Source organism: Trematosphaeria pertusa (genome assembly GCF_010094035.1).
Source record: "Trematosphaeria pertusa strain CBS 122368 unplaced genomic scaffold BU26scaffold_7, whole genome shotgun sequence".
Lineage (NCBI taxonomy): Eukaryota > Fungi > Ascomycota > Dothideomycetes > Pleosporales > Trematosphaeriaceae > Trematosphaeria > Trematosphaeria pertusa.
Window position 1 is genome coordinate 410,464 of NW_022987218.1, and position 19,813 is coordinate 430,276.

The following is a 19,813-nucleotide window of genomic DNA, read 5'->3' on the forward strand; positions in this document are numbered from 1 at the left end:
GCGTGAATTGCTTTCTCTTCGGAATATGTATTTTCAAGGCGCGCTGCAGAGGGGAAGGAAACCTGCAAGCCTGATGTCGTCATGAATTGAAACCGGGTTCGATATCCATACCTACAATTGTTGAATGCAAATCTTTTACAATTCTATAGTGCTCTGTGGATTTTGTGATGCTGCTGCTCTCTCCCCGCTTGTGTAATAAAGAATGCTTTTTTTGGTAGTTGTGGGGCCGGGGCTAGATCCGTCGATTATCGCCTCCCACGTGTGAGTTGTGGGTCCGGGCATTCACTTCGTTCCATGGAACTTGGATTCTCGGTACCAGTGCTCTAAACCCCCAACGTCCATATCATTCCAAACCAGCCAATGATCCCTCGCCTTCCACATAGACGAAGCTCCAGACAGCAGTGGTGAATCCGAATCCCTCAGCCCGCAATATTTACCCTCCAAATAGCGAGCTCCTCTAAACCCCTTTTCAAGCTATATATCGCATTAATTCACAGCACACCCAGGAAAATAGCTAAATCACTCAGGAGAGGACCCTCGGGCCACTCGCATCCATCAGGATTTTCCGTCAACATGAGGCTTTAAAACCAAGCATTTGGAGCGTAGCAACTTTACAATCGTTACTGGCTTTCGACTAGCGGTGACTCTTTCCTTTTTTGCTAGCTGTTGCCTACGAGTCAAACCGAGAGCATAGCGAAAGTTCGATCATGATATTTCTCGTATATATGCTCTTATTTTATGCGGCTGATTACCCCTTTTCTCTCGTCCAAATCCTACTTATGCAGACCGTGGTAGTACTGCTTTACCCCGTCAACAATCTTCCTCATCTCCGCCGGATCGAGCTTCTCCTTCCTGTCAGGCGTGTACAGTCCATTAACCTCTTGCTCAATGTCCGTGAGCTGTGTGTACACGAAGCCGCAGATATGCCCTCCTTTCACAATGCCCGCCATCATCGTCTCGATGCGTTTCAGTAGATCCTTCGGATCGCTTGCAGTCGTGTAGCCCCAATCCCTTACCCCCGAGGCAGTAGTGTCCCTTGCGATATTAATGCCGCCGAACTCCGTGCAAAGCACTGGAGCGCCGTCTTTATGCCGCGAACCCGGATCTCCTGAGGTCGAAGGGACGAAGATACCGCGTCCGGATTTCGGCGCCAATATACCCTCCAAACTCACACACGTCTGCGTTAGCGCCTCGCCGTCGGAGTAATCGTGGAACGTCGACAAATCCGTGCAGACATGCTCCCACCCGCAATTATCATTGATCGGCCTGCTCGGATCCAGCGTCTTCGTCGCGTAGTAGAGACTCCTGATATGATTCCTCTGCTCAACGTCGTCTTTCAAATTCGTATACCCCCAACTCTCGTTCACAGGCGTCCATGCAACTACACACGGATGGTTAATATCCCTCTTCACCGCCTCCCTCCACTCGGCATCGAATCTCTCCACGTACTGGGAAGAGAACTGATACGCGTTCGCCATCTCTCCCCATACGAGGAAGCCTAGACGGTCCGCGTAGTACAGGAATATAGGGTCTTCGACTTTCTGATGCTTGCGGCAGCCGTTGAAGCCCATGGCTTTGGAGAGCTGGATGTCGTGTTTGAGGGCGGAGGGCGTGGGCGGCGTCATGAAGGTGGTGGGCCAGTAGCCTTGGTCGAGGAGTAGGGCTTGGAAGTAGGGCCGGTTGTTGAGGCGGAAGGTGGAGGATGTCCAGGAGAGTGAGCGCATGCCGGCGGTGGTGTGGATCTCGTCGACTTGGGATCCTGTCGCATTGAAGAGCCGAAGTGTCAGGTCGTAAAGCGTGGGATGTTCGGGAGTCCAAAGGGCGGTGTTGTTGAGCCAGCAGGTTGGGTCGTCGAGGGGTGCTGTTTCTGTTATTGTAGCTGGTAAATTTGAGCGCTGTTCGCCAGAAAGTCGCATATCCGCGTCAAAAGACACCATATCCGTCTCCCTTGGAAGCTCCACCTTCTCGGTCTTGCTTACCACCACGCCTCCCAAACTCACTTCCATCTCAACTGCATACCCATACCCGGCCGGTCTTCCCAGCACTCTAACACTAGCCTTCAGCTTCCCACCCTCAATATCATCGCTCCTCAGTACCGTCCCAGAACTCGAATCCCCAATCCTCACAGGGGGCACAACCTCCATCCAAACGCTCTGCCAGATCCCCCCACTCGGCGTGTAAAAGATGCTCTCCGGCTGCGCGCCCCAGTACTGCTTACCCCTCGGCTGCGTCAGATCGTACGCCGAGTCGTACACTCTGAGGGTCAAACTCTGCGTTTCAGCGCTCGCAAAAGCATCCGTGATGTCGATATCAAACGGCACATGCCCGCCTCTATGCCCGCCGACAAACTGTCCGCCCACCCAAACCTTCGCCTCGTAGTCCACAGCACCGAACCTAAGCAGCACCCTCTCGCCGCTACTCTTCTCCGCCGTACTTCTCAGATCCGCAATCTCCCTCTCATACCAAAACACCTCGTGCACGCCCCTCTCCTCGATTCGCGACGCCAGGCATTGCCACACGTACGGGACTACAATGCCGAGTTTTTTATGCGTCGTCTTCTCCTCTTCTTTCTTGAAGGTGTTTCCTTTAATAAGGTCGTGTGGGTTTGCAGCGATCTTGGCGGTGATGCTCTCGCTTTCCTTGTTCGACGATGACGACGAAGACGAGCCAAGAGTGGGGTCTACGACGACTTCACTTGGAAGGCCGGAGAGATGCCAGCCTTGCGTGAGGCCTATGTCGTTGTCGTCGAAGAGGAAGGACCACAGGCCGTTGAGAGAAATCCAGTTGAGGTATGGGCGCTCGAAGTCCGGACGCGGATATGTGGCCATGGTTTCGGGATGCACAGAGTCCGGGGTAGAATGTATCAAAGTCTGAGAGAAGAGAGGAAGACTTGGATCATGAAGACCGAAAGATCGATCTTTGTATGTGTGTCAAGGAATAATGAGTGCCGCATACGGGTGGGTAGATCGGCATAGGAAAGTTGGGTCCGGCTTACTGATCTAGGCATAGCCCCTCATTGTATTCACCCTCTTGCGGTCGGGAATTCTCCGGATCTCAGGGCTCGCCGTACGAATTAGTGCCGCGAATTATACGTCCCACTGTACCACTGTACGCACCCGCGAAGGCCTCCAGGTTAGCTGTTACGCACATCGTTCTATCGGGAGAATGCCATACCGTGAGAATCACCAACGCTCTCATCCAATTCATCGATAATCTCAACGTCAAGTCTTCGAATGCACTTTCTGAACACTGCATAAATTCGTTTGATATATTATGAATTAGTAGAAATTGCGACGCAACGCTATGCATGCTCTACGACTAGTCACAACCCAGAATAATAACTGCTGCACGCCAGCCATGACCCCAAACTCCAAGCTCTTCCTATTGTACAGACCCATCTGGGTATCCCCTCTGACCCGGGTTTCAGCTCTGAATTTCAGCGCTAGATATTACCACCCAACTCCTTTCTCCCGCCCGTTCCGAGCATCCAACCTGACATAGGGCACCAGCCCAACGTAGGTGGAAGAATGCTTCATCATTCAAGGATCTAGAGGAGTGTCCCTAGCTCATCGCACCTCCGTCAAATCTGCCAGCTGAGGCCCCCTTATATTCTTTGGCGGAGCGGGTGGCCCGGTACCACTCCTTCTCCTCCTCTCCCTCTCGCCAATTCCCGCCGGCTGCTCCAGCTGCGTACTCTTCCTAAACTTGCCGCCGACTCCGCGCATCCAGTCTCCATCTTCATCAGCGCCGAGCCAATACTGTGGGGCGCCGCTCAGCATAAGCCTGCCAACCTTGCCTTTCAGCCCATATCCCTCCTCCTTGCCCGGCTGGAACGGGTTCTCGGCGAGATTCGAGGGTGCCGTTTGAGCGTTGTTGTTGTACCACGCAGCCGAAGTATTGGCAGCGATGTGTTGACGGAGGCACTGGCGCGCGAAAGCCAGCATGACGAAGACGAAGTAGATTCGCAGCGCCCAGAAACCAGAGACGAGCGAGATGCTCATGATGCTGCCGCTTTGAAAGACAGCACCCCCAATGCCGGTAGATGCGTTCGATGTGCCCTGACCCACGGCAACAGCGTTCTGTCCGGCCTGTAGTCCGTCCACGGGTTCGGCGACCACATTCACCTCGCTAACGTTGTACTTTGGGCTCGTGAAGCCGGCGACCTCTGACATGCCTGGCGCGGTGGAGTTGGAGGGGTCGTCGGGGTGGGCAGCAAGCGTGTAGAACCATACGACGCCAAAGAAAGCGGTGTACAGCGCATTTACCACCGAGTCAAGCGCATACAAATGCGCGAGCAGTAAAGACTCAAACGGTGACTGTAGGCGGATGTGCTTGTAAAGGTACACGGTGGCGAGGAGGAGGATGGTCGAGTAGAGGTACATTGACAACTGCCAGCCGTCGATCGAGGCGCCGGTCAGGAGCGCGAGCAGACCATAAAGCCCCGAGACTTTGTTGATAACCTGCAGAAACGTAATTATCTCCGCGCCAGTGCGCAGCGACATCTTCTGGAAGAACTTCTGCTCTGTGTCAATCATCCCGTGGTCGCATTGTTAAAAGGGTGTGAGATTGGACGTACCCGCGGGCGCGGCAACTCGAAGAGACTGTGAGAAGGCGCCATGATCGCGTGCGGAGGCGGCGCGACGGAAGAAGAAGGCTCGCCACGCTCAATATCCTCAGAAGCGAAGAGGTAGGAATGCTCGTTAAGAACTGCTTTTCGGTGCGCGGCGTGGTGGTGGAGAGGATGCGCTGAGGTGTGAGAGGAGCTCGGGGGAGGTGCTGGCAAGGGCGCTTGCGGAAGCTGGCGGGATTTGCTCATTGGCTCTAAGCCCCTTTCTGGGTAAGCGTCACGTGCTTGTGTCTATTCACTAGTTAGACGTCACCGCTTCGTCTAGAAGGAACTCTACGCACGTCTTTGGCAGCATGTTTGGAATAACATCTCTCCGTGCGTTGCTCCTCGTGGTCTGAGGCCGTAATTATGCGGCTGTGGTGCTTCACGCCACCTGCGGACCTACGACGCCACATGCATCTCAATTGCAGCCGCCAACTTTGGTGCAGCTTCAGCTGCTGTGTGTCACCGTGGGGTGTGGAGATGGAGCAGAAGTATAAAACGCCTCTGGGGCCCCAGGGAGAGGTCTCGGAGGTGTTGATTCCTTCCTCGTCGAATTGCGCACAATGGCAGACTATCGCCCCGAAGCACCTAAACTCCAAGAGCAGGACTTGAAAGGCAAACTAGCTATCGTCACGTAAGGAATTCACTTCAATCCATCCTTTCCTTTCCGACTCTGGCTTCTGTCTTTACCGTTCGTGTCTTTCGCTGCTAGATCAATTCCTCTCCATCTCTCTCTCGACCACCCATCTAACCCCTCCCAGCGGAGCAACAAAAGGCATCGGCCGCGCCATAGCCCTCAATCTCGCAACCCGCGGCTGCTCTATCCTAGGAACTTACTCCTCCCCGCAAAGCGCGCACAACTTCGACGCCCTCTGCCACACAATCTTGAACCTGTACCGCGCGCCGGACACGCCAGTCCACCTCCGCTCCACCAACGGTCCCAAACTCAAAGGCGTAGTCGCCGACATAACATCCCTCTCCTCCGTGGGCCAGCTCCTCGAAGCCCTCGAGCGCGACTTCAACACCAACAAGCTCGACATCCTGGTCCTCAATGCCGCATATAATGCACGCCCAAAGCTCGGCAGCGCCAGCGAGGCCGACATCCAGCAGAGTCTGACGGCGAACTTGCACTGGCCTATCATCCTCATGGAGAATCTCGTCCGCCAGTCCCTCTTCGCTCCCTCCTCCCGCATCGTGATCATTTCGTCTGACCGCGTTCGTGACCCATCCCCCGGCTCCGGCATCTTCAACGCCACGAAGGCCGGGTTGGAAGCGCTAACACGTTCCTGGGCGGTCGAACTACCCCTTAAGTTTCCGGGGACGACGGTTAATGCTGTGAGCGTCGGGCTAACAGACACGCCGGGACTGAGAGCGTTCCCGCCGGCGGCGGTCGAAGCGCTGAAAGAGCAGCGCTTGAAGAAGGTGAGGGTTGTGGAGGGCGGACGGATAGGGTATGCAGAGGATGTGGCGGACGTGGTAGGATGGCTGGTGAGTGAGAAGGCGCGGTGGCAGACGGGGAGCGTGGTTGCGGCGAATGGAGGGGCGGAGTGGATCGGGGGTTCATCTTGAGCAGACGAGAGTGAAGAAGCACGATGGTCGAGGAGTGGTGTTTTCAACAGCGAGGCTACCATTGCTACTCGCTATCCTTGAGGAAAGTTCTGAAAATAGGTGATCAAAAGTTAGGTTAACACAAGAAATTAGGGTATCTCCCCTGGAAATCTCTCAGCCCACCGTCCATACTCAATCTCCGTCTCTAGGCCCTCTGTCTTCCCTCCCAATCCCCTCGCCTAAAAACTGCTCACCTCCCCAGCGGGGCATAGAACTCCCCCACCCTCCTCTCAGGCGCATAATAACCCTGCTCCGGGTCCTTCCACGCTTCTCTCTTCCTCTTGCTCTCTAGCATCTCCTGCACAAGCAAATCATACCGCATCCCCATAGCCTTCTGAGCGCCCTCATTTCTCTCACCAACCCCGCTCTTCTCTCCTCCTTCTCCCGCCCTTCTTCCACTGCCCCCGGCACCCTCTCCGTTCGCCGTGCCAGCGCCGGCTCCATCTCCCCCATATCCACTCACGTCCACACCTCCCCTGCTTCCCATCTGCGAACGATCCCGCAGTCGCTTCCCCGTAACCGGATCCCGGCCAACTACCGCCCGTGCTTCGGCAAGATAGTCGTGTGAGCCCCGCGGCGAGGCGGGGCGCCCTGGCGCTGGCGTAGGCTTGGTGGCTGGCGTCGTTGGCAACGAAGGTGCGGACTTGTTGAGAACATGTTTGGGGTCCCGGTACGGATTGCGTTTCCCGCCGGCGTAGGATGAGTGGAAGATTTTCTTGAAGATAGAAGGCATGTCGTTGATTCCAGCCGAGGTGGAGGTTGGCTTTGCGTGTGAGTTTTGGGAGTCGAAGCCTGGAAGTCCGATGGAAGGCTTAGGAGGATGGTGGTCTTTATAAAGATTCTTGGTATGTTGGGGACGCCGTTGAGTTGAATCCAAGCCGGTGAGTCAAGCGACCACCATCCATCCAATTTAATTCTCTCACAACACCCGGGTCCTCCGTCGCGCAAAGCCTCAAAAGAGTGTCGCACCTGACCAAAGTCACAAGGTCAATAAATATCGTCTTCCTAATGCGCCATTCCCATGTTGCTGAGCCTCTCTTCTTCGTGACACCCGTCGGCAATTTGCGAGCACACAAAGTACTGACCCGCAGCTATCTCTTTCCCAAAAGAAAAAGCCCAGTGAGTATTGCCAAATGACCAGAGACTCTGCCAGACCGTGTCGAAGACTTGGAAAAGAGATATGCGTATTTATAGACTTTTCAGGGACATTTCGGGCTGGATGTTGAGCGAAGGATCACGCTAGCCAGAACAGGATATGGACGGAGGCAGAAATACTACTCTTTCGCGCGATCAACAAGGCAGCAATCTAGAGGGCTACCTAGAGCAGAGAAAAGCAGCGTGAGGAAATGCTCAAGTGAAGGGTCGTTGCTCTGCCATCACGGACGCGCATAAAATCGCATTGTCTGAGGTTTTCAGATATTATTTGCAGTATAAAAGCATCTATCTGCAGTATCCCATGAGGACTTCCTGAGACCATGCCATGGTCTTTGATCATGGGAGTGGAAAAGCCCCACTACAGGAGGGCATTAGCCCTCGCATGCCCAAGAAAGGCACACCGAAAGAAGCTCTGAGGAAAACAGGAACTGTAACACGCATACATGTGCTATTCCGAAAGATGAGGACGTAATCGTGCCTCCAAAATATCCGACCGCTTGTACCGCCGTGAAGAAAGATTGGTACAGTGTCGAAAGCCATGCTGCTGTCGAGAAAGAAGGGGAGAAAAAGCATGTTGTCAGAAATACAATGAGGTACCCAAACCGACAGCACTCCGAAGCCGCTCGTCGTGATCTAGACTTGCGTGGAAGCGGAACAGGTTCGCCGATAAAGACTGATGACTCGAACGCCTTCTATGCAGATAACGAATGTTGAGGTAGGACTCAGCCCAAGACGCCAACACTGCCAAAGGCTCGCTTCTTCTCTCATGCCAGCGAATCTGCTGCGCTGAACACCGATGGCGAACCGCAAACGCGAATATTAGAGCGTCTCATGTTACTCTTGGTGAGCTTTCAGTGAACAGGGGCCGAAGAAGGTGCGCGCCTGCCCCACGGGTGATTGTTGTGGGGCGGGGTGGAGCGGTTATTGGACCAACCGTTGCCAGAGGAAGCGCGGGTCGAGCTGTTTGAGTCCGATCGTTGGCCTTGGTAGTTGGACGGCTTACGAGGACGCTCGTTCCGGCCGTTGGTGGACGTGCCATTAGGGGTATAAGGACGTTTGGACTTCGGCCCAGGGCCCTTTCCACCCTTACGCTTCCATGGGATGGATTTCGTGAAAGTGCCCCGCTTCTCCTTGAGCCAAATCGAGATGTTGATGTTATCCGCATGCCTATGCGTTTCGCCATCGAACATAGTTCTGGTGAAAATGTCTAAGGGCCGCTGAAATCTAGAGTTTCCACGAGGAGTCGGTGGGAAGCCAGCTGCTGGTTCGTTCGCTGCAAGATGAGGGACCTTAGGAGGCTTGACGGTAGGCAAAGAACCAAATTCTCGATCTTCGAGGAGAGCTTCCTCCGCGCTAATACGAGTCATGATGTCGCGGTTGTCATAATCGGAAGGGGCTTTCCGGGTGGCGGCGGTCGGGAGGGAGACGGTTGCGGATGTCAAAGTCTCACGAACTTCCAATGGTGCCTTGGAGGAAGCAAATACAGCGAGGGTGCCAGATTTACCGTGTGCTGCTGCTTGCGCAGGTGGATGAGGTCTAGCAATTGGGGTCGGTGCCCCAGCGGGAGAGGGCTTCCCAAGAAGACCATTGAACCTGGCTTGCCATTCCAGAGTACTAGCCAGAGGCTGCGCTCCAAAGCCCACGCGCGTACGAGGAGGCATGCTTACGGGAGCCTCAGCATGAGCGACGGGCTCCACGGCGGTGGGAGGGAGTCGCACACGTGGTGGGGGCTTGGGCATCTTAACGCGAGGGTGATGCGAGTCGCCGCTGAATGCTGGATGAGACTCCGTCTCCGGTGGAGGCGGTGAATCGACTTTGCTTGAAACTGACGAGGCCTGCTGGGCGGTTTCCGAGGGCCTTGGAAAGAAGCGTGATGAGCGTCCAGCCTGGGTCGATGGCTGATGGTGAGAGCCCTGGTTCATAATGTGAGGCGGTGAGGGACCGTCGTGTCCGGCTTTGCTAGTCTCATCCTTCGGTTTCAGCTCTGGTGCAACAGACGGTTGAGAAGTCTTCGCCTCGATACCACCGGCCTTGCCATGTAATGTCGTCTGCGATTTGCCCTGTCGATCGGTGTACGTCTCCCGAATTTCGGGTCGCAGAGCATCGGGTCCCAAGCGCTCGAGATCTTGTTGCGCTTTCACAACCATATCCCGATCGTCACGTCGAATGTGGGCATGGAAATTACCCCAGCCTTTGTCTGCAGGAGGACCAATCGGTCCAGGTCCGGGCTTAGAGGCCGCGTTAGCCTGGGGCGGCGCTGGCGCGGCCTGAGAGAACATGGCTTGTTGTGCAAACGGCTGGCTAGGCGGTGCTTGAGGTTGTTGCTGCGGAGGTGACGGCTTCAGCGGAAGATTCAACGCGATAGACGCGGCATTGGCTTGGGCCTGTGGGGGAATTTGCTGAGGGCCCGAGTGAGGCTGGCTCCGATTGTATCCAGAATCGAATGTTCCGTTCCCGAGAGCCCTGTCTTTGGCTTGAGGGGGTCCCCAAACAGTAGAGGTCCAAGGTCGCTGAGGTACAGACGTGGACCAGGGAGCTTGTGGAGGCTGCGGCGGCTTAGGTCCTTGCGGGCCGGCCACTTCCAATTGCTGCGCTTGCGATTGTTCCGCTTCTGACAGGTTTTTGTTCTCTTCGCGAGTAGAATTGTTCCCGGGCGCGCTAGGCTGGTGCAGTGAAGGCACAGGCTTTGCTTGAAGCTCGGGCTGCGCCTTCACCGGAGAAGGACTAGGCTTCGGCGCAGCAGGCTTGGATGCCGGTGGAGGCTCAGTAGGGTACAGCTTCTTTACAGGCTGAGGTTGGTGGACCTTCATCATGCCGTATTGAGCGACCTCACCCTCTGAGGTCGGTACAGGCGGCTTCGGCGGCGATTGTACTGGTGCAGGCAATGCCTTCTCTTTCTGTGGCGACTTGTCAGGCGCTCGAGAAGGTGACTCGGCCTTGACCTTAGACTTAGGTTCCTCGTTGAATCCCAAAGCCTCCAACTTCTTCCGAAGGCGCTCCTTCCTTTCTGCTTCTTCTTTTGCTTCTTGTTCCTTCTCCCTCTGCTTCCTTAGCTTGATAGACTCAAGATCGCCGTGCAGAAGGCGCTGCTGAACTTCCACCAAGTTCTGAATCGGCTGAGTACCACCAGGTGTTAGAGCTTCTTGATTGGCTGATGAGCCTACTGAGCCGAAAGGCGAAACAGGTTGCACATGTGATATGGCTGGGGATGGTTTCTGTGCAAAAGAAGGAGGCTGATCGGTAGGGGTTCCTTGCGGAGGTAGTACGTGCCCGGGGGTTTCTGGAACTGAGGCATCGATGCCGTTAAACGACAGAGATTCTCGGCGATGCATGTTCATGGGCATTGGAGGGTAGTCTGGGGCTCTCCTGTCAAATGACATCCGGCGGCCACTGCCTCCGCTAACATTCGAAGAATTTCTCCGCCTACCCCAGGCTGGTCCGTCTGCGCTAGTCCGTGAAGTCTGGAATGCTGCTGATGGTTCTGCCGGGCTGTCTTGTAATGGTCGCTGAAGGACAGAAGGCTGGTGGCGGAAGGTGTCTCGTGTGGAACCACGGCGGGTCTCGCTGAACTGCTCATAACGACCGCTGTGCGCGTTGAAGAGCTCCCGGTTGCCGCGGTCGTCGCGCCACGAGCGATTGAAATCGTCGGGGGCGATCTCTTTAGCAGGCAGTGCAGACATAGCATCGTATCCATGAGATTCTCGGTGCCCATACCGAGGCGGAGGCGGCTGCACCGCAGGGTTGACCTGCACTGGAGATACCTTCTCCACCGGAGGCAAGGGTGCCCATGGCGACTTGACCGGAGCAGCTTGCGATGGTTTAGCCACCAGTGTAGGCTTGTCGTTCGGCCCCTTAGGCTTCGAAGTGCTCGATTGTAGAAGAGCTCCGGGCTTCAAGATCGTCTTCGTACCGCCGGTCGTACTCGGCTTCTGGGAAGCCGGAGCTGGGCTGGGTGTGGGTTTTGTAGCCAACGAAAGCGTCTCTTTATTCGCGGCGGGTCTTGCATCCTCGGGTGGAGGTGGCAGATTTTCGACCGCGGCAACAGTTGACTTGGTCCCGTCCATCCACTGCACTGTTTCCGGCGCCCAATCATCTTCGTCGTCATCAATGTCTGCCCATTTTGATTCCTTGCCAGCCTCGTCCGCTTGTAGACGGGTTGCCAGATGAATGCCATACTGTTTCTGTAGCTCCTCGTCCGTGAATTGTTTGGGCGGAGGGGGCGGGATGGGCTGGTTCTTGTTCCAGACTTTGCTCGCATCAGGTCCTGAGCCTGCCCCGTTCAGCTTCAACGAACGAGGGACGTTACTAGCGCCGGACTTCGCAACCAGACGTGGCTTTGCTGTTTGTAGGGTGGAGGCGGTGGTTGGCCCTGCAGGTGCAGGTTTTTCGCCCGGACGCGCGATGGGCGTGGACACGGCAGACTTTGCCAGGAAATTCTTCGTTACCGAGACAGATTTGAACGAGGCGGGCTTCTTGACAGAGTTGGTTCGCAGATGGCCTTCAGGCCTCTTGGCTTGGTCGACACTGCCTGGGCGACTGATATCCGTGTCCGAGCCGCCACTTGCATCTCCAACTGCATGCTGTGATTCCGCCGTTGAATGCTCGCCCGCATCACCATTCGCTAGGTGCTCTTTCGTCTCCTTCGGGGTTGCATCGGGTTGCGCTTGGCCACTGGTGGCTGTCGCGGAGGCCTATGATTGTCAACGCTGATCGACAGCTTCGTCCCTTCCCTAACTTACCTGCGCAGCATCTCCACCAGCTGTTTCGGACGGTTGCGCTACATCAGCCGGTGCTGTATCCGCGGGCTTTGCTTTCGTCGTCGTGGGAAGGGCGTCTGAAGATGTGGAATCGAGAGTGGTTGGGCCCGAGGGCGCCTCGCCGTTGCCGGCGGTAGTGTTGGTAGTTGACGCAGTATCGTCGACGGGCGAGGGGCCACCCATCGACTGTGCTTCCTTTACCACATCGTGGGTGATCTGCTCTGCCATAACAATTTGCGAGTCTGTTGCGGCAGCGGAAGACGCTCTGTCAGAATGGTGTTCTTTATCGGGGCGGGTTGACATGGGTGACAAGAGACGCGGCCGCATGCGACGCAGCGTCCATGTACCGCGGAGCGCTGAACAAAGTCGGAATATATTCACCTAGTGTCAGAATCTGCTGGTCGCCACGAGGGAAGAGTAGGCGCTTCCGCACGAAGCGTCGACTGCGTGCTCTCGGGAGCTTGCGCGGCGAGGCGGAGGTTCGGCTTCGAAGTGTCGCTGCGCTGCTGGCGGTTGCTGCAAGCGGCTCAAGAGCGGCGAAGTCGTTAAGGGAGCGAAGATATCGGTCCAGAGGAGGTAGAGGGGGAGGAGGGCCCTGTGGTCGTGGCCGCGTGATGTGGTGGATGCGGATGTTTGGGAGGAGACTGAGAACAGCGAGTCAACGAGGTTCGCGATGCGGTTGGTCGTCCGCGGCTTGGCGCTGCTCTGAAGCTGAGGCCGCTGCACACGCCTCGTCGCCACTCCTCCGCGCTAGCTTCACTATTTGCAGGGTACGAGTGAAATGCCGGAAAAGACGCGCCGGAAAGATACTGGAGCCTTCGGAAGCGCCATTCACTCAGCGACCCGGAAAGAATCCGTGAGATCATCCGCCTCAGCCGTATCGGGAAGAGACAAAGTGCAATGTATCACGGCATGTTATTGCTTTTTACGTCCGATAATTCCTCTTGCACCTGCGGAAGACTCCCGCGCCTTCAGCCTTCACGAGCTCCAGGATATCGCTCCAGCGGGGTACATGCGCCAACGTCTCCTCACCTGGGCGAGGAACGGATCACGAAAATGGGCTCGGAACTTCTCGACGTGGCTGGCCAGAACTTGGATTGGAAACTGCTACACTCTATATTTACACATGCTGCCTTTTCCACTCGGTTCCCATTTCCCGGGAGGCGGCTTTCCGCTTAATGATGCACGTTGTTCTTGTGGTGGCCTGGAGGGTGTGAGTCAAAGCGGATCAGGGAGTGTCTTTGTCACCTACGCAGGTGGAAGTAGTAGTTCTGTGCGTAGCCGAGAGCAATGAGGACGCCAATGACGTGGACAAGCGCTGCAGTCAACAGTCAGCGCTTTCTTTGACAGCTGAATCGCGGTTTCCACTGGAACACGTACGCTTCGCGGAGGCGTTCTTGCCAAAGTATGCCTTCTGGTATCGTGCCAAGAGACCCTTCGCCTGCGGTTCGGGAGCCGGTCCTCGCGGGAGCTTCTCGTAGAAGCTCACCACCTTGTGCATGCGGACGGCATTTGGGGATGCTCCGATAGCCTTCACCACAGATCAGCAAATGTTCCCGTATTGCACCATGACCAAAAGCGACGAATATGCGGGGGAGATGCGATGCCGAAGCCGGTTTGCGGTCGACCGGGAAAGCGTGCACGCGGGTTCAAGGACGTCCGGTCCGTCCTGGAAAAGGCTCGTGGAACTCTTACATTTGGAGAAGCAACCTCCAGCGTCTATTAGCACTCTCCCGTCTCCACAGCAGACATGGAAAGGCGTACCTTGGGGGGAATAAGGGTCGAGAGACCGCGCTTTTGTACGAAGCTCATCTTGTCCGCTTCCATCCAATTAGCATCAATTGGCTTTTCCCGACAACTTCGATTCGGTTCGGGCGACACACCTGGGCTGGCAAGATGGGTGGGTGGAGATGAAGGTCGGGCAAGAGATTGAAGGAGGTTGTTCGTGAAGAGAAGCTGCGAGTGAGGCTAGAGGCTTGGCGCCTTCCGCCGAACCTCAACTCGTCGACATCACCTCGCCATTGCACCCTCAAGCTTCATACCCCCGCCCAACATGTCCGCATTACCCAGGTCAATTGGCTCGCGAATGCTCACAGCCGCCGTTCGGCCTTCAGCGACAAGAGTCATTGTCCCGAAATATCGCACTTACGCCTCTGAACCACCTTCCACCGAGGCGCCATCGAAGACCAGCTCCGGCGATGCGCCTGCTACGAAGCTCACTGAATCGAGCCAGATCCGACGAGAGGGCCCAGTTGAGGGAAATGTGAGGCACCAGCCGGATTACAATGTTGCTGTGGACTACCGAACCTCGTGCGTGACCCAAGAGCCAAGCACTGCGCCAGAAGCCTAACATTGCTCCCAGGAACTTCTCTCCGATTCCGAAGCGGGTAATGGATGGAAGTGAGCCTGGAGAATCGGTAGCTGCTGCCGTACTTTCCGGCGTTCCGATAGATCTGCAGGCGCGAACTGTTCGGTATGTCGGGCCTCTCCCGCTTCCCACCTTGGGTTTGCTCGAACACAGCACTAACCTCTGCTGCAGGATCTATCGCCCTACCAAAACGGCAACTCAGTCCGGCGACTGGCATTCACACCACTGGCTGATGGACTGGGATCCGCTTCCGAAGGGACACCGATGGGAGAACCCACTGATGGGCTGGCAGTCGTCCGCCGATTTCATGCAGGGCCACCGGATGCAGTTCAAGAGCAAGGAGGACGCGATCAACTTTGCAAACAAGCAGGGCTACGAGTACTTCGTGCAGGAGCCGAACGAGCGGAAGTTCGTCCCCAAGGCATATGCGAACAACTTCACCCACAGCCCAGGAAAGTTGAAGATTGTCCGGACGAAGTAGGGGATGGAAGATGTAAGAGCTAGGTATCGCGCCAAGGGCCGGTTGTATATACAAGACTAAGAAGATTTTCCTTGCTTTGTCACTTCTCCTACTTTCCTACTATTCCATGTGATGCTGTCCCAGTGGTCCTAAGGCTCCAGCGCAAACACATTTCGCCAGCCTCATGAAGTTCTCGGCTGACCAGGTCACGGCCTATGACGAACCTCCCAGGGAATATAAAAAGGCCCAAAATACTAACACAGAAGGCTATATAGCCAGCCAAATTTCGAACCATACAGTATATGGCCGCACCGTCTGGACACCTTCGCGATGGCTTCCCGATGGTGATGCTCACCACCACCATCTCAACTCCCACCCGCCACCCAGCAAACGCTCCCACGTCACGGTGAAAGTCGTTCCCTCGGCGACGCTCAGCCGCGCCTTCCCTTCCGATGCTTTCCAAACGCTTCCAAGCACTGCTCGCCTTCACTCCAGCAACGGCCCACACCTACTTAAATTTTTGCGGCGAGCGACATCCATCCTGCATCACCACACTCGCACATCGACATCCTCAAAGCCTTATATTCTCTTATAGCCAGGAGGTCTTCAGTCTGCTAGACCAATTTCAATCATCATCAATATCGTACTCCGAAGCACGCCAGGATAGGCAAACGGGACGCCATGGGCCGCCGCGGTTATGACCTGTCTATCGACAGGATGGGCGTTGTGCAGGACGAGCAGGCGAAGAAGGACGAGGCCAAGGTATGCGGTCTTCGGCCATAACTGCATCTTCTGAGCTAATCGGGCTTAGGGCAAAGCCGAGGAGAAGGCAGAGGAGGCTGCGATTGAGAAGGCGAGGAAGAACAAGAAGAAGCTGCCCGAGGTATGTGTATCGAAATGTCTATCATTGGGTATCATGACGTGCTAACTCTATATATAGTCCGCCAAGGATCGTCCGGGTCGTGTGTTCGGCGCGTTCCCGGAGCGAGAGCTCAAGACTCTCGCCCCGAAACCCGAAAAGGACGAGAAGTTTGAAGTGTCCAAGTGACGGAGCCTTCGCCGCCGGCCTCCTGGCCAGGACGGAGCCATGTCCTTCGCCGCGTAAGCACTATCCCTCACCACTCTTCCCATGTTACCAGTTGACCCTCCCTTAGTTCTCCTCCAGTACCTCACCAGTTCCTGGCTTCTTCTGCGAGCAGTTCATCCACCAGGGGCAACGGCCGCAATGCCCACGGCACCGTTCCTAAAACATAGTGGTGAATACAGGACCCTCAATATACAATAGCATAGCCAAAACAAAATGCAATGCAATGCAAAAACTCATAATCCAAAAATTCCACAGCGCAAATTTCATGCAAGCCTACTCATTCTCGAGTAGCATGCTAACCGTACTTACAACAAGCGCGTCCTTCACGGCTGAGAAGAAGCGATTCGCCATGAAGGCATCGCCCTTCGCATTCGGGTGCTCGCCCTCTTTCGTCATCGTCTTGTAGTCGAAGCCCGTGTACATGTCGACGACGACGATGGGCGATTTCTGCGACTGGTTCTTCTTGACCCAGGGATCGATGGCGGCGTTGAGGTTGACGATGCCTTGGGACACGTCGGCACCGAAGAGGGCCGGGTCGATGGGGATGAGTTTGGACATCTGCAAGCAAGGTCAGTTCGACACGCATCTTACGAAATCTCTAGACTCAGTAGAGCGGAAAGCCACGTGACTGATTGGAAAAGAGGAGTAGGAACATACCACAATCACCATATTTGGATTTGACGCGCGCATCTGGCCGAGCAGCGTGTCGTAGGCCTTGATGATCTCGCTCGTATTTGTCCGCGCAACCGCGTCGTTCGTTCCGACATGAACGAGAATCATGCCCGGCTTCGTGTTCTGCAACCAGCCGACGAGCTTGCCATTGCTGGCGTACTCGGTGGCCTTCGCTCCGGAGTGGCCCTCATTGTCCAGGTCTGCGCCGGGAATGTTGCAAGTCGTCGGACCATTCTGGGAGCCGACGAAATCGAAGTTGGTGATTCCGCCATCCTGCAGCTGTTTCCAGAGCATTGCGCGCCAGCATGTCTGCGTAAGTGTCAGTTGTGTGAGATACGGAAAGCGAGTATTTCGGTGTTGTCTTAGACAGTCTGGTCGCAGCTCTCCACTTGATGACGGGTAAGGAAAACAGTAAAAGAAGCATGACGTGTGCTGCTAGACTAATGCGTAGAGCCGCACGCAGTAAGATTGCACTGACGTGGAATCAAGCAATGGGGTGTGGGTCCGCCGCGTAAGACAAGAAGTGAGAGGTAGGGATAACGTGGGTAAAATTGGAAGTACGTACTGTCTGGACGATGGAAGCACCGAACGGCATAATCTTCACAGTCATAGCACTCGCGTCGGCGTACTGGTCTTGTCGAGTCTGGAAGTGAGGGAGAGCTGCAGTATTTGCGGCAAGACCGAGGAACCCGAGTGCAGTCGCAATGAGACCCAACTTGACCATCTTGACCGTCGACAGTATCTAGATGGTGCGAATTGACGGGTTGAGATAGTGTCGAGAGATTGATGGCGAAGATGGTTGAGGTTGACTCCGGACGCGTGTAGTGTGAGTCGAGGTGAGGCCAACAGTCGCGAAGACAAAGGGCCCAGTAGAGGTATAATAAGTTTATATACCAGGAAGGGACGGCCGGTGGCGATAAGAGTGAAGGCAGATAGTACTCGGTGCCTTATATCCGGGTAACAAAAGAGTAATTTCCAGGATGAAAAAGTAGTGACAACGAGGAGGGGAGCCGGATTATAAAATAAGTTGAGCAGGTAGTAGTAGCCTGTGGCAGACGACCATGCATAAGCAGCATGCATGTAATGTGAATAAGTAGTAGGCAGTCACAAACCTTTACCGTTGGAACGGGAAACCACGCGAGCAGGAAAATGGTGATAGAATCTAGTATAGCACCACGCGCGGGAAGGCTGTGCCAACAACAACTGCCCCTTCCTCCAGGATGGCAGTATCCTTGGCAATGAATTCGTGCCGCAAGCAGGGCTGATGCTGAAGTAAGAACAGCCGGTGGTCTCCATGACTCCACTCCCCACCAGGGACCAAAGGAACCCTGGAAGTCAGCCATGTTCTAGATGTGAATCGTTATAGCCCTGTAAATTTCGGGAGTCAAAACAGATTGACGGCATATGGCCGTATCGGCTATTGGGATTCTAGCGAGAAATATGGCTCACGAGGAGCCCAGGGAGCGCTGTTTCCCCCGCATCAAAACTTGGAAACATAGAGTGAGACTAGAGGAGTAGCAAACGAGCTTGAGAATTAAACAGACTCGTGAACGAATGCTAGGAGAGAGGTTGGGCAGGTGGAAACGAAAGCGGGAGATGATACTTCCGCGTGCTGCAGTCTCCGATATTGCCTCCAGAGCAGCTTCCTTACCCGGTGTGCGCTCACGCGAGGAGAATCCGGGGTCGAGCTAAATTGTACGCACAAGTCATCCTCGCTGTCAGATGGATGATCTGTCTTCATGCTCCGTTCCAAACTGCTCCGGTGACGGTCCTCGTCCGCTCTTGCATCGTCCGGATATGACGGCGCAATCGAATCGTTCTCCGTTTCGAACTCCAGGCTTGCTATGCTAGCTGTGGTGATGTTCCACGATTGAAACTCGCAATTTCGACTGCACCATCAGCGGGCGGCTCCAGAGGCTTGAACAACTCAGCCCTGGAATGGGGCGATCGCTGTCGTGAGCATGCCAGCGTGGTTGAGGCCCGGTTGAGTCTCGCCGCCGACGTCGCATGGCGTCGGAACACCAAAGTACGAAAAGGGAGATGCCAAGGTAGGCGAAGCCCTATTCTACTGTACGTCGCATGGCACCGGCACCTATTCTTAAGAATCTGACGCCTGTATAAGCTATTGGGTTAGGTGCGTAGTCAGATCAAGCTCGAAGGATGCATTTTTGGGCGCTCGTCGGGAGCCGATCCCATCCCATTCGGCATTTAAACGAGAACGAGCGGCACCGCGCAGCTGCGCCCCCGAAATGCCACCACCAACGCGAGGCTGTTGGAATGTAAACGCCCTGTTATTCATGGCCTTCATGCCGCCAACTCCCTGCGATAAGGCGGACGCAGGAACACCACCGCGCGGAAGCGGAAAGGCGGTGTTTCAGAGACGTGTTATGAAGCTTTGGCGAAGCATCTGTCGCGCGGCAGCCCCTATGTTCTGTATCGCACGAGAGCAAGGAACCATCGCGGGGGTTGAAACACTTTTTGATTTACAGCCAGATGATCCCGCCTAGTTACAGGAGTGTACAGGACGGTAAGAATGCCGAATGAGATCCACCATATCTTCGACACATCAGAAGACAGCCAACCTTGCGGACTATCCACCCGACTGTCGAACAGCAGACTCCATCAACCACCACCCGTCCTTCTCTCCTCTTGGTCCTAGCTCGATAATCATGCTCCGCAACTGCATGCCATCTGCCCAACTGCGCATAACCGGGTAGACATCCTTCGAATGCAATAGATGCCGTCGTAGAGCCGTAAATATGTTTGTTGAAAAGGCGTCATTATAACGGTCGAAAAGCCGGAATGTACGGGTCGAAAACGTCGGGGATACCGTGGCCGAAGATGCTGGAGTATCGGAATCGCGTGAACCGCTTCAATCCTCCTCTCAACCATCCATCTCCGTCCATCAACCCACCCACACCATTCCATTCCAACAACCCGTCACTCCTCCATTCATCCTCCAGTACATACGCTCATAGGCATCCAGAGATCCGCGAAAGAAAAGAAAACATGGCAGTGCTGGCAGTGGCAGAGCCTTGGGACTGGCGACCCCAAGAACGGAAATAAAAACAGGGAATTCTTCTCACCTTCTGAAATT

At 55.3% G+C, this 19,813-nt stretch overlaps 10 protein-coding genes across 10 annotated transcripts; 3 read left to right on the forward strand and 7 right to left on the reverse strand.

Moving 5' to 3' along the window:
* Positions 1-597: 597 nt before the first annotated feature.
* Positions 598-3,077, reverse strand: BU26DRAFT_305377 (glycoside hydrolase family 2 protein). Its single transcript, XM_033821842.1, has one exon. The coding sequence runs from the start codon at positions 2,826-2,828 to the stop codon at positions 774-776; it is 2,055 nt and encodes a 684-aa protein (XP_033683767.1). The 5' UTR covers positions 2,829-3,077; the 3' UTR covers positions 598-773.
* Positions 3,078-3,249: 172 nt separating this feature from the next.
* On the reverse strand, positions 3,250-4,935 carry BU26DRAFT_456424 (DUF1753-domain-containing protein). Its single transcript, XM_033824913.1, has 3 exons — positions 4,909-4,935; positions 4,577-4,858; positions 3,250-4,517 (listed from the first exon to the last, which is right to left on the reverse strand). The coding sequence occupies exons 2-3, from the start codon at positions 4,814-4,816 to the stop codon at positions 3,567-3,569; spliced, it is 1,191 nt and encodes a 396-aa protein (XP_033683768.1). The 5' UTR covers positions 4,817-4,858; positions 4,909-4,935; the 3' UTR covers positions 3,250-3,566.
* On the forward strand, positions 4,909-6,265 carry BU26DRAFT_305390 (NAD(P)-binding protein). Its single transcript, XM_033821843.1, has 2 exons — positions 4,909-5,243; positions 5,371-6,265. The coding sequence occupies exons 1-2, from the start codon at positions 5,173-5,175 to the stop codon at positions 6,176-6,178; spliced, it is 879 nt and encodes a 292-aa protein (XP_033683769.1). The 5' UTR covers positions 4,909-5,172; the 3' UTR covers positions 6,179-6,265.
* Positions 6,212-7,395, reverse strand: BU26DRAFT_518981 (uncharacterized protein). The gene has a single exon (XM_033828943.1). The coding sequence runs from the start codon at positions 6,948-6,950 to the stop codon at positions 6,408-6,410; it is 543 nt and encodes a 180-aa protein (XP_033683770.1). The 5' UTR covers positions 6,951-7,395; the 3' UTR covers positions 6,212-6,407.
* An 828-nt stretch (positions 7,396-8,223) lies between these two features.
* On the reverse strand, positions 8,224-12,769 carry BU26DRAFT_540306 (uncharacterized protein; the record flags this gene model as incomplete). Its single annotated transcript, XM_033831544.1, has 4 exons — positions 12,511-12,769; positions 12,112-12,371; positions 10,315-12,063; positions 8,224-10,269 (listed from the first exon to the last, which is right to left on the reverse strand). The coding sequence occupies exons 2-4, from the start codon at positions 12,355-12,357 to the stop codon at positions 8,224-8,226; spliced, it is 4,041 nt and encodes a 1,346-aa protein (XP_033683771.1). The 5' UTR covers positions 12,358-12,371; positions 12,511-12,769.
* Positions 12,770-12,988: 219 nt separating this feature from the next.
* BU26DRAFT_456432 (uncharacterized protein) lies at positions 12,989-14,031 on the reverse strand. Its single transcript, XM_033824914.1, has 6 exons — positions 14,013-14,031; positions 13,894-13,949; positions 13,825-13,839; positions 13,510-13,660; positions 13,382-13,447; positions 12,989-13,333 (listed from the first exon to the last, which is right to left on the reverse strand). The coding sequence occupies exons 2-6, from the start codon at positions 13,939-13,941 to the stop codon at positions 13,305-13,307; spliced, it is 309 nt and encodes a 102-aa protein (XP_033683772.1). The 5' UTR covers positions 13,942-13,949; positions 14,013-14,031; the 3' UTR covers positions 12,989-13,304.
* Positions 14,032-14,170: 139 nt separating this feature from the next.
* Positions 14,171-14,978, forward strand: BU26DRAFT_426295 (uncharacterized protein; the record flags this gene model as incomplete). Its single annotated transcript, XM_033823663.1, has 3 exons — positions 14,171-14,439; positions 14,492-14,602; positions 14,669-14,978. Coding segments are annotated over 3 exons (690 nt in total), but the record flags the coding sequence as incomplete, so codon positions are not given.
* Positions 14,979-15,897: 919 nt separating this feature from the next.
* BU26DRAFT_604750 (carbohydrate esterase family 3 protein) lies at positions 15,898-17,695 on the reverse strand. Its single transcript, XM_033835544.1, has 3 exons — positions 17,282-17,695; positions 16,702-17,025; positions 15,898-16,602 (listed from the first exon to the last, which is right to left on the reverse strand). The coding sequence occupies exons 1-3, from the start codon at positions 17,438-17,440 to the stop codon at positions 16,318-16,320; spliced, it is 768 nt and encodes a 255-aa protein (XP_033683774.1). The 5' UTR covers positions 17,441-17,695; the 3' UTR covers positions 15,898-16,317.
* Positions 17,552-18,154, reverse strand: BU26DRAFT_305507 (uncharacterized protein). The gene has a single exon (XM_033821845.1). The coding sequence runs from the start codon at positions 18,057-18,059 to the stop codon at positions 17,664-17,666; it is 396 nt and encodes a 131-aa protein (XP_033683775.1). The 5' UTR covers positions 18,060-18,154; the 3' UTR covers positions 17,552-17,663.
* A 775-nt stretch (positions 18,155-18,929) lies between these two features.
* On the forward strand, positions 18,930-19,370 carry BU26DRAFT_305552 (uncharacterized protein). Its single transcript, XM_033821847.1, has one exon. It carries the CDS (start codon positions 18,966-18,968, stop codon positions 19,221-19,223), a length of 258 nt encoding a protein of 85 aa, XP_033683776.1. The 5' UTR covers positions 18,930-18,965; the 3' UTR covers positions 19,224-19,370.
* The last annotated feature ends 443 nt before the right edge of the window (positions 19,371-19,813 follow it).